We start from the raw sequence: 12,842 nt of genomic DNA, 5'->3' as shown, positions 1-12,842 counted from the left end.
AACCCATCGGGAAGCCCGGAGGGTGGTTACGAGATCTAGGGCCTTTTCTGTGGTGGCCCCTGAGTTGTGGAACAGCCTCCCCGAAGAGGTACGCCTGGCGCCTACACTTCCATCTTTTCGGCGCCAGGTAAAGACCTTTTTATGCTCCCAGGCATTTTAATCTTCTTAATCTTTTTTAATCTTTTAATCTGTATTTTTAATTTTTGTAGTATTTATTTTGTTTTTGCTGTGCTTTTTGTTGTTTGTTTGTATATGTTTTTGTATTTTTATTATGATATATTGTATTTTATCTTGTTTGTTCACCGCCCTGAGAGCTATTTTGCTAAGGGCGGTATATAAATTGAAATAATAAATAAATATAAATATTTAATGAAGTTCAACAGATTATGAGAAGTCGCAGAAAAAAGTCCAAAAGAGCTCTGAGTTTTTTTCTCTCTTTTTAGACTTTGAACTCTTGATTCTCTCTGACTGTTTTGTGTATCGCCATGAAAATTGACAGGGTTGTTAAGCAAGCATTTCTGAGTTCAGAACTATAAGTTTTGTAAGGTTTTGTTTTGAAATGAGCTTATGGGAAGCCTCAGAATGGCATGGGGGATATTTTCCATTTAACATTGCGGAATGTGAAAAATTCCCGCTGACTATAGTATACAGCCACTCTTGTGGCTGTGTAATATATTTATTTATAAATGCACATAAAAAGGAATTAGAAGCAAAACAACTAAAACAAAACAAAAAATGGCTTAAGAAGTTGAACTGCTTCTTCTCTATGGCAACAATTCTAAATGTTAGGAGTGGTTAGATGTCTCCTGTGCTTCGCCAAGTCTGCTATGTACCAAAGTAAAGTACTGATACATATGAACATAGAAATGTAATGTTAGGGAGAAGACGCCAGGTTTTCCAGATTAAGTAATCTGGAAAAAAACCCAGATTTTATGCTATTTTCTGTTCATTCAGTTTATGCTATGTTTCTTTTGTATTCATGTTTTAATTGGTTTTGGAAATATGTACTGGTGTGTTTAAATATGTTGTGTACTGTCCTGTGACAGTATGAGGAAGGGTGGTGTAGAAATATTTAAATAAATAAATATCTTATTTCTGCTCTGTAACCAATGCCAGACTTAGAATAACGCAAAATAAACTTTTTTATGAGCATGTAACCATCCTGATTGTGAGAAGAAAAGAATGGTTTAGGCTCCAATCCTAACCACATTTAATTGGGAGTAAGCCCCAGTGAATTCACTAGGACTTACTTCTGAGGAGATATGGTGAGGACAGCATGATTAACCATTTATTCGAATGACTAGAATGCACAATATATATCAAGAGCCATGACAGCACAAAACTATAAAACAGATCATACAACAATATAAAACAGATCATACAACAATATAAAACAGATCTTATAAGAATGCCATATGATTGCTGCACACACAGTCCATGTGATATATCCGGCGTGGGACCTGTGGCCCACCAAGTCTAACTCCTGACATCTCTGACCATTGGCCATGCTCTTTGGGGCTGCATGGGGCTGGTTGAAAGTTGAAGTCAACAAGATCTGGAGGGCCACAGTTTATTCACCCCTGTGTCTCATGAACATGATCTGGGTGTCACTGTTTCTGTTAGGGTATTCAATAGAAACATACTGAAACCATTTCTAATTATTTTTATTTAAAAGACAAAAAAGAAGGGTCTGCCTGTCACAGATTAATCAGAGAGTAGGGATACAAAATTAATTTATCTAGAGTGAATTGCTTGAATGAAAAGCCCTATGCTTTTATGCAGCACTCTCCCTCCCTCAAGGAATCTGGTTACTGTAGCAGCAGCTTTCAATTACTTCCTATAGAGATTATCCAAGCAGTAGCAGTAAACTTAAAATTCTCTATTGCCATACTTCTGCAAAGTGAACATAGGCTTCTAATTATTCAATACCATTTTCTCCATTTGCAGTATTCACCAAAAAAACCCCATCAGCTCAGTGTTTAACAAGGGGGTCAGTTAACTGGCATGAATTTTGTATCATCTTAATGTATAATATGTTATGCAAACGCTATGTATGGAGTAATTATCAGTTGTTTGGTTTTCAGAGCAATAAATGACACCTTTTAAAGAAGTAACGCTGTCTCGTTCAATGCTGCTTCCAATGTTAAAGTCATGTTGTAATTAAGCTCTGTGTCTCAAGATATGTGCTGAGTTCACAGAGGAAGGGTTACATCATGAGCATCAAAACTGTGAAAGTTGGAAAGAGAATCAGTGAAATTTTACAAGCAGAAGTGCCTTTTTCTGTGAAATACTTTAGAACCATTCCCACATCAAATGTGCATGTATCGTAACATTGATAAGCTTCCCCCATTTTCTATTTGACGTCAAATTAATTCTACCCACCACCAGTCTGAAGAACTCTATAAAAAAGATGCAAGGATGACAGATTCATTCATGGAGGAACCCTATGATGAAGAACCAGAAATTTTAGAATGTGAGGTAAAAGCTGCTCTTAAAATACTTGGAAGAAACAAATCACCAGGAACAGATGGCATGCCAATAGTGTTGATACAAGCTACTGAGACTGAATCTGTCCAAATTTTGACAAAAATTTGTCAAGAAATATGGAGAACTAAACAATGGCCCACAGACTGGAAATGTTCAATATATATCCCAATTCCAAAGAAAGGGGATCCCAGGGAATGCAGTAATTATCAAACTATTGCCTTAATATCCCATGCAGGTAAAGTAATGCTCAATATTCCACAACAACGGCTCTTACCATATATGGAGCGAGAAATGCCAGACGTCCAAGCTGGATTTAGAACGGGAAGAGGCACCAGAGATCATATTGCAAACATACATTGGATAATGGAACGGACCAAGGAATTTCAGAAGAAAATCACCCTGTGCTTTATAGATTACAGCAAAACCTTTGACTGTGTAGATCATGAAAAACTATGGAATGCTTTAAAAGAAATGGGGGTGCCACAGCATCTGATTGTCCTGATGCGCAACGTATACTCTGGACAAGAGGCTACTGTAAGGACGGAATATGGAGAAACCAATTGGGTCCCCATCGGAATGGGTGTGAGACAGAGGTGTAATTTATCACCCTATTTGTTTAATCTGTACGCGGAACATATCATACGGAAAGCAGGATTGGACCAAGATGAAGGAGGTGTGAAAAATGGACGGAGAAATATCAATAATTTAAGATATGCAGACGATACCATACTACTAGCAGAAACCAGTAATGATTTGAAACAAATGCTGTTGAAAGTTAAAGAGGAAAGCACAGAAGTAGGACTACAGCTGAACTGTAGACTAAAGTAATGACAACAGAAGATTTATGTAACTTTAAAGTTGACAATGAGGACATTGAACTTGTCAAGGATTATCAAGACCTCGGCACAGTCATCAACCAAAATGGAGACAATAGTCAAGAAATCAGAAGAAGGCTAGGACTGGGGAGGGCAGCTATGAGAGAACTAGAAAAGGTCCTTTAATGCAAAGATGTATCACTGAACACTAAAGTCAGGATCATTCAGACCATGGTATTTCCGATTTCTATGTATGGATGTGAAAGTTGGACAGTGAGAAAAGTGAATAAGAGAAAAATCAACTCTTTTGAAATGTGGTGTTGGAGGCGAGCTTTGCGGATACCATGGACTGCGAAAAAGACCAATAATTGGGTGTTAGAACAAATTAAACCAGAACTGTCACTAGAAGCTAAAATGATGAAACTGAGATTATCATACTTTGGACACATAATGAGAAGACCTGATTCACTAGAAAAGACAATAATGCTGGGGAAAACAGAAGGGAGTAGAAAAAGAGGAAGGCCAAACAAGAGATGGATTGATTCCATAAAGGAAGCCACAGACCTGAACTTACAAGATCTGAACAGGGTGGTTCATGGCAGATGCTCTTGGAGGTCACTGATTCATACGGTCGCCATAAGTCGTAATCGACTTGAAGGCACATAACAACAAATGTGTCCCTCCAATCCATGCTCCTGTAACCCTGCCTTTTTGAAATTTCTGGAAGAATCTTGCTTTCTTTACTTAACGAGCTAACTGAACTTAGTTTAGGACCATCTATAACCATCTATAACACTGAGGAACGGTAGTTTCAAATATCTCATTGAAAATCCAAGGCAAACTGCAGTATCTAGCTGTCTTGGCTTGCAGCAGCCTGACTACAGCATCACATTACCTCTGGTTTGGGGTCAGCTGCAACAAGTACAGTAGAGGCCATAAAGAGCTGCATAAAGCTGCAAATTGTCTTAACCATACTTCCCGGGAAGCAAGCTCAATGGCACTCAGTGGGGGCTTATTTTGGAGTAAAAATATTTAGCATCTGGTTATAGGGAAGCACAACAATGTAATCGTGTGTGTGTGTGTGTGAGAGAGAGAGAGAGAGAGAGAGAGAGAGCAGTTTCACACTTACTAAGAAGCCATCTGTCTCGTTGAAAATGAGATTTACTCCGAGTAATCAGATATTTAAAAGTTGGGGGCATGTGAAAGTACAATCTCTGACCTCTTTTAGTGTTTGTTGCTCCGTTTCTGAATGTTGCCTTCTCCATTATTTCCTCAATATCTATAGATTTTCAGAGATTCGATTTCTTAGCTATGACCAGTCTATTTATTTCTGAAGTTCTTTCAAAAGAAGAGTGATTAAATAGGAACATGGAATTATAAAGTATCTGAAGAGTATCTGACTAGAACTGAACTCATTAATTTTTGTAAAGCCACTCGAAATCCTTGAGTTATATGTTGAAGTGTTACATTACAGCTCGCCTTCATCTCTCAAACAGCTGCAAAGGGCATTGGGGTTACTGGGCAGAAAGCCAAAACAAGGAGGCAAGCGGGCGAGGGAGTAGCAGTAAACGTTATACAGTTTCATCTTCAGTGAGTTTGAAATCATCGCCCTCCTTAATACTGCTTTTTGCCTCTCAGTTATATTCGAATATCCTACCTGGGTCGGCTAGATCTTGAGATATCTACAGCCGACACAAAAGGTACCCAGATTTCATCGGTGGTATTCCTAATGTATCGCTTGTGTCTATTTTCTTCTGAGTGGTAAAACACCATTTAGGAAAAGGGGGCGGAGAGTCTGATGAGGAAGAAGGGTGGTGGATACTGCAAGCTCTTTCATTCCCCATCCAACTCCCCCCTCCCTTTTCTTTGTCCCGCTTAGTAACTGGGGCTTCCAACCAATCCGCATCCAGCCTGCTGGCTTTATGGCCTTCCTATTGGCTGGTTCTGCTGAGGACCCTTCAGCCAATCCTCAAGCTTGATGCTTCCTCTCAGACAAAAGACAAGCAAAGCGACTCTCGCAAACTGGGCTAACTAATCCGCCCCCCCCCCGCGCACTTTCTACCCGCCCGCCGAGCTGGCGTGTATCCTGGCAGTGAGCCAGAGCCGAAATATGTAACTTCGTTTCTTAAAATAAGAGGAAAGGTGTGCGTATATTTTAAATTGACAACAAATAGCTTCGTTTCTGCAGCAACCTTAATCAAAGCACTCAGGACCTCTTATGCCACAAAGCAGTGAAAGTTCAGAAAACATTTCGCTACCTGCTTCAATAGCTTGCCTCCATTTGCAGCAAAGTAAAGAAACTCAGCCGTTAGATAAAATATTCAAGCTCCTGTGTCCAAGTACCTAAGCCAGTTAAAGTTTTCAAGGATAGGAACATGGAGGAACACTAAAACTACTTCATTATCACATGTGCAAAACTAAAACTGACTCATCAAGAGCAGAAAGGAATTTCTAAGCACAGCCTCCGTACAGAACCTGGTTTAACCAGCAAAGTGAAGATGCTGTGGATTGTTCATATATTAAGCCCAGTTTATCATTAAAAGCCATGTCTGCTACATAAAAGAGTATCCAGAGATAGTAAGTTAGGGTGGCTTCTCCACCATGTGAAGTAAGGGAATGATTTGCTATAGCTTTCCCAATATACATGCAGCAAAAAGGGTAAGTGTGCACTCATCAGATGAGGTAGCGTACACACAGTTTTCCTATATTATGTCCCTAAGGTCTACTAACTGCTGTATGGCTAGGGTATTAAACCACAAATATAACTGCATCACCATGCACATAATAAATGAATGCTGCTTAAAACTACGTTTTCTCTGGGAGTATTCAGTGATTCTCCATGATCATAGTACATTATACTATGCATGATCACAACTTTCAGTCAGTATCTCATGCTAAGCCACACATTATGTGCACTATGCACAGATCATAACACATTTCCCACACACTGAGTCACAGATACTGTAATGTTCACATTTAGAAATCTCATTGAGTTTAATAGGGAAACACCTATGTGTGTAACAAATTTACACAAAACCATAATTACATGTGCTGAGCCACTGTGATGTAGAGGGCACAGATAAACTGAAACGGGTACACTGTATGACACATGTACACATACACACACAAAATCCAGACTGTTTTCAAGCCTGTCCCCCACTGACATGCACCAAGATCTAGTTTACATTGCACATGCAGGACCCCACATTTTGTTGTTGTTGGTGTTCCTCTTCCTTCCAATAGCCAATCCAACTCATGCACATGTAGAAGAATTTACTGACACCTGGACTGCTATGCAGGACCAGGAATAAATGCACTAATTCCTTGCTTCAGTTCACATGAACTGAGTTTTTTAATTCATTGGATACTAAAACAGTTATGTCACTCTGATATTCAAGCTGGCCATTTCACATCCTCCAAACCATCAGATACGTGCTTTTTCACAGCTCTCCACAAACCAGATCATGTATACATGACTGGAATCTCCACATCTCACTAAATTTGGAGTAATCCCATTGGAGTCACTGGGATTGCTCTGTAGTTGATGGGCTACTGATTATGGCTTTATTCACGTTTACACATATTTAGCATACAGTATTATATGGATGCACAGTAACACACTGAAACATCATGCACATTCAGCCGGAGAGAGTGTCTGCCTTTCACACAGTACATACTCAAGGTTAATTCATAGTTACTTCACGCAACACAACCGCATCATCCACAAACATTCACAGTCCCAGCACAAATAAATCCAAAGGTTGTCCATACCAACAAAAATGTAGGAAGTATGTGGTCAACGGTAACATACCGCTTACTTTCCTGTGCGTTAACCTCAGTCAGCAATACATACTTTCTTTTGCATCGTCTCCTGTGTGCCGTTCGGGAGGGAAAGGGGGGCAGAGAGGGCATCCATCCTATCTCTGAATGTTCTGATGCTGGCGATTTAGCTCTGTACACGGGGGTCTACATGCATGGTGCAGACGGTCGATTGGGGCGGGCGGAGGGGCACCTATCCATTGCTTAATGCTCCAGCGGGAGGAATCGTCCTCAAATCGCTACGCTACCACCTCACTCTTTACCACTTGCAGTGTGTGTGTGTAGTCTCACAAGGAAGCCAGAGGTAAAGTTGGGACAGACTACCCGACTCTCAGCTTTGGTTTCTTCACACATCGAGACTACGTAGGTGAAATACCCATTCAGGCTAACGCGCTATTAAGCGCAAACACGAGAGGGTTAACGGAGGGGGGCGGGGTTCTCCGCTCTGCCCCTCACCCATTTCCCCCTCAGGTGGGCGGAGCTTCATCGCCGGCATAGAGGCAGTTGGCGACGGTTGGGGCCTCCTCAGAGCCTTTTTAAAATGAAACCGAGTGGGGTTGGGAATAGCCGAGCACTAGAAAGCGCGCGGGGGCCGACGCGGGGCTTATATGCAGCGGGAAGCGGGTCGGGAACTGCTGCCTGTGGCAGTGAGGGCTGGACTTGGAGCAGCAGTGGTGTTGGACTGGCGGTGGCGGGCTCTGCCCTGAGGCGTTAGAAAAGGGAGACGTTCCCCTCCACGGGCGCACGCTCGGATTGGGGAAGAGCAGGAGGATTTTTATTTTTTTAAAAAAGACATTCAGTTTTCTCAAATCTGTTTTAAAACTTTACTTTTTAACTTACAAACAAAAATCCTCAAACTGCCTCTACGCTCACGCATTTTCGCATATTTTGACCTGTTCTCACCTTAAAAGAATATTTCTTTTTCTCCCCCCATATCGCACCCCTTTAATTTGGATTTGGGGGAGAAACTGGAATAAGTGGCACCTCTCCATCCTCAGTTCTCCCGAAGCAAGGGGGAGAACTAAAAAAAAAAAATTAAAACGTTTCTTTTGCTTCCTCTCGCTTCCTGAGAGGGGAGTGGTTTTCCTTGAAGAGGAAGCCATCGAGTTATTCTTAAAGAAAGCCCCCCCCTTTTTTTTTCTATGTGCTATGGGCGGTTAAGCTTTATTTTGTGGTGCGCCGTTCTATTTATTTAAAACAACAGACGCTCACAAAGAGGGATCCCAGACATCGGCCATCTACCTGTTTGTCATCATGTACAATACAGTTTGGGATATGGATCGCGATGACACGGACTGGAGGGAAGTGATGATGCCGTATTCTACTGAGCTGATATTTTATATCGAAATGGACCCACCAGGTAAGACACAACACATACTTGGATCTTTAAAAATGTTAATTGTGTTTAGGTTTGCAGTTGTGATGATTCTTCAGAGTTGGGCATCTGTCTATTAAAAGTTTATTGTTCTTTCTCTCCAGTGGGAAAGGCTTTGATTATTTCGCTTTCTCTGCCGAAGAGGTGACAAACTATAGTAGGGAGACGTGTAAACTTTTGCTCTTATGGTGTTCTACTGTGTCCGTTAAGCAGGTCGTTTTTAAATGGCTGGTTTCTGTAAAGAATTGAGAGCTAGCTGCTATTAGACTGCAGAATCTAGAACGCACTTTTTTTTCTTTCCCTCCTATTCTTGGAAGTTCAATGTATTGTGTATCTACATTGATAACCTCATCTAACCGTCCCTTTTCTTAAATGTTATTTTATCACTTTCTGAAGCTAAATATTTAGATAATATTTTTAATCTTCTTTAAGCTTTTGATTCTGCACTGGCTTCTGTAAGAAAACTTGCAGTCCAATAGTGTGCTCAGGAGTAAGTTCTTCTGATTTCCTTTAGGCTTTCTACTAAATATGCATAGGATTGTAGCCTAAGTATTCTAGATACAGTTGAATCCATTATAAAGTTCACTATGCATAATTTCCAGTGCTAGAGAGGTATTGTTCCTACTTTGCACAGGCATAGTATTTCTTTTGTTTCTGTGGAGGAATGAGATGTGAGAAGAGCCAGAGGTTAGGTGACTCAGTAGAGGAAGCTGGATCCATTTGCATCAGTCCTATTGAAATTATTATGGTGGTTAGCATTTGAAATCACTTCAGGCTTGTGATTCCTAAAACCATGCTGATGATGGCTTTAATAAGTGAAAAGATAAATAATATGTTTGGTTAAATGTAATTTGACAATATGTGTATGAAAACATAGTAAAATTGAGAGAGATTTTTAAAAATGAAATTGGGGGAAAAACACTCCTAGCTTTTACTTCAGGGTTCTGGTTGTCATGCAGATGTATGATTCTTTGTGACCTAAGGTGTTTAGGCTATTCTGTCTGAATCATAGAGGCAAAAGTAACCTCAGTTCATCCAGTTCAACCAGATACAATAGAGTGATTTCTTGGACATTATGCACACAAATGATGCTCATTCATGCCTCTCTTAAATCTTCAGAGAAAAGTGTTCCATAACTTCTTAAGAAAAACAAAGTCTTGTGGCACTTTAAAGACTAAAATATTTATTTTGGAGTAAGCTTTCATGGACTGAAGCTCACTTTGTCAGCTTTAGTTCACAAAAGCTTATGCCATGAGATTCAAAGAATCTTGTTTTTGCTGCAAGAGACTAACACAACTATGAAGTTAACAGTTTCAGACATCCAGTCAAATTCTCTTAAGCTGCACCTTAAACACTTTTTTGAAGTTCAGTCCTAGCTGTTGGTGCATGTAACAACCATTCTCTGTTTCTTTTACAATAATGTTCTGGGTACTTGAAAACTATCATATTCCCTTTTAGGCTGCAATTCTATACCCACTTACCTGGGAATAAGTCACACTGAACTCACTTCCGAGTAGATATGTATAGGATTGTGCTATAAAATCTCTATAAACTAAATATGCCAATTTTTCAGTATCTCCCATGTGTCATGACCTTCTAGTTGCTGTCATCTTTGTTTTCTAAGTAGTTGGAATATAACTTGTGTTAAAATATGGTAACCAAAACTGAACACTTTCTGTGATAAGGCTGAAATATGATCAGGGCTCTATGTTTCTGCACCCCAAACAATAAAGAAAATTCTGTGTTTGGAATAAATTATGCAAATGAAGCAGATCTGTATGGCTTTACTTTGCATAATTGTGGATCCAAGACTAAGGCTTTTCACAGATGTATAATGTTTGTTAAAGTTTGTGACATAATGGAGGGTGACATTAAAATGGATATTATAAATGGATAGTAGGAACTAGAGATGAGTAATAGTAGTTATAAGGAGGGGAGCACATCCAAAGCATTAGATCTCTCATTGCATCCATTCAGATTTCTGATACTTCATCACATGAACTTTTTTTCTGCAGCCATGAGGGCTGGGAACTTGATCCATTGTAAAAAAAAAAAGGAAGGTGACATGCTCTGTCATTTCATTTCTTAGTTATTTAACTTTTGTAGAATAAAGTGTAAAGGCTGTATTTCTTAAGCACTTCGGTTGCCAATATCTGTTCAGGTATCTGTTCAGTGTAGTCTCTTAAATTTTGGGTTGCATTTGGATTGTTAAGGAGAATGTTGTGTCCTGATATCCTATTTCAGTAGCATGACGTTCACTGGACAGATTGATCATGGAACATTTGCCAGACCCCAGAACTCTCCTTTCTTGTTCATTCTGTGCCATAGTTTACCCAGGAAACGTGTTTGAAGGTTATGTTGGAATGGTTCCTCTAAGACCACATAGGTCTTCACCCTGCCAAGGAACTCTACACTCTGCATTTGAAGGCACTTTGAGGAGATAGCTTACCAGTTGTTCACTCAATTTTAGAATAGACTTTCCTGGGTAATATAGTACAGGCAAGTTCATGAATGGGGAAGGAAGACCCTTATGACCCTTGTCTCACCACTAGCTGTCAGGGTGGTTAGATATGAGAGAGAGATCAGAATGTAAGATAGAGAAGAAAAATGTTTTCAGAAATAATTGTTGTGGCCGTTGCTAAGAATTTAATTTTTACATTCAAATAAAATCAATCTACTAAAACTTGTCTAAATTAAGATCCAAACTAGTTGAACATTATTTTATTTTCAGCAAAATGTTTATTATCATGCTCCTCAATTTTAAGTTCCTTTACAGAACAACCTTGTTCATGCACTACAGCATTGAATTGATGCAGGCCTCATAACAGTTGTTTTTAGGATTTTGTTATAGGCAAGAATGGCTCACTTCAAACTGCTGTACACATAATCTTCCATGTCCAGTTTGATCAAGTATCTTCATTCACTTCAGTGGAATGACAGTCTAGATTGCTGATAGTGTAGTATGCTATGGCTTTGTAGTGAAGTTTATGAGTATCGGTCCTAGTCTTCAGTTATCTACATGTCTGAAGCATTCAAGGGGGTGGTGGGAAGGGAATCTGCATGCCTTCACAAAGAACTTGGATCTGGAAATAATGATCTTGGTAAGCATTGGATATGAAGAAGTGGATTATGATGATGATTAGAATTTATTACCCGCCCTTCACCCAGAGGTCCCAGGTTGGGTCACAACAATTTTAAAATGGTTAAAAACAACCTAAACAACATCACAGAAAATAGGGTGGATCCTAAAAATATACATCCCAGGTGTCAAAGGCCAGGGTAAAGAGGTGTGTCTTCAGCATTTGCTGAACTCAGACTTCTGCAAATTGCTTTTTAAAGAGATCAATGACTAAATAAGGACAATCAACAAAAAATTGACTTCTTTTGGTACTGCATTATGACCAATGCTCTTTTTTGTTTATACTGTTTTATACTGTACCGATCATTTGTATATGAAAAATGAAGTAAAGCGTTTTTCAGAAAAATGCTTTGAGTTATTAAATATATGTAGTTAGTCTTTTAAAATGTATACAAAAGATAGAATGGGAAGTTTTTTTTACCTTATTATGATTCATTCAGACATGATTTAAAATTGTATATAGGCACTTTACTAATGAGCTCTTAGAATTGCCACAGTATATTTTAATAGAGGTACATACCATGATTTCTCTGGAAAGTTCCTGTACATGCTGAGTGTTAATTCTTTCTCTCAGCACAGGAAGCTGCCTTTTATCAAGTAAGACCAATGGTCACTCTAGCTCAGTATTGTCCATGGTGACTAGCAACAGCTCGCACACTGATGGCTTCCTAGCCCCTATCTATAGATACCAGGTATTATACCTGGGACCTTTGCATGCTGTATGTGTGCTCTGAGGTTCAGCCCTAGCATTTAATAAGAGATCACTGGGATAATGTGTCGGCATTATGAATGTGGTTTGTGGTTGTGCAAAATAGTTGAGTGAGTAGATTACATCATCTCCAGTGGCAGTGAAGCACAGTTGTGAATGTCCAATAGCTTGTATTTTGTTATATGCCTTCAAGTCAGTTATGACTTATGGTGACCCTATGAATCTTTTGGATATATTCATAGGGTTTTCATGGTAAGAAGTGTTCAGAGGTGGTTTACCATTGCCTTCCTCTGAGCCTATGGCATCCGGTATTCCCAGGTGGTCTCCCATCCAAGTACTAACCAGGCCTGACCCTGCTTAGCTTCCAAGATCAGATGATATTGGGTGTGTTGAGGGTAGTATGGCTGTAGGCAGCTTATATTTAGGGGGCTTTACCTCTAACCCATTGTGCATGAAAATGTATAAATATGTTTGTCCACAATTTTTACATAAAAGTTT

General features: G+C 39.6%; 1 protein-coding gene and 1 pseudogene across 1 annotated transcript in view; one reads left to right on the top strand and one right to left on the bottom strand.

Annotated features, from left to right (window-relative positions):
* The first annotated feature begins 7,591 nt into the window (after positions 1 to 7,591).
* PIK3R3 (phosphoinositide-3-kinase regulatory subunit 3) overlaps positions 7,592 to 12,842 on the top strand; it is a 69,940-nt gene continuing 64,689 nt past the window's right edge. Inside the window, exon 1 of the mRNA XM_061632852.1 lies at positions 7,592 to 8,481. Coding sequence (XP_061488836.1) covers positions 8,376 to 8,481 — 106 coding nt within the window. The 5' untranslated portion in view covers positions 7,592 to 8,375. The remainder of the gene's footprint in view (positions 8,482 to 12,842) is intronic.
* On the bottom strand, positions 12,638 to 12,756 carry LOC133388267 (5S ribosomal RNA; annotated as a pseudogene).

The sequence above is a fragment of the Rhineura floridana genome, chromosome 6, assembly GCF_030035675.1.
Source record: "Rhineura floridana isolate rRhiFlo1 chromosome 6, rRhiFlo1.hap2, whole genome shotgun sequence".
Classification (NCBI taxonomy): Eukaryota; Metazoa; Chordata; class Lepidosauria; order Squamata; family Rhineuridae; genus Rhineura; species Rhineura floridana.
The sequence above is the reverse complement of the archived record's forward strand: the minus strand, read 5'-3'. Positions and strand labels throughout refer to the sequence as shown.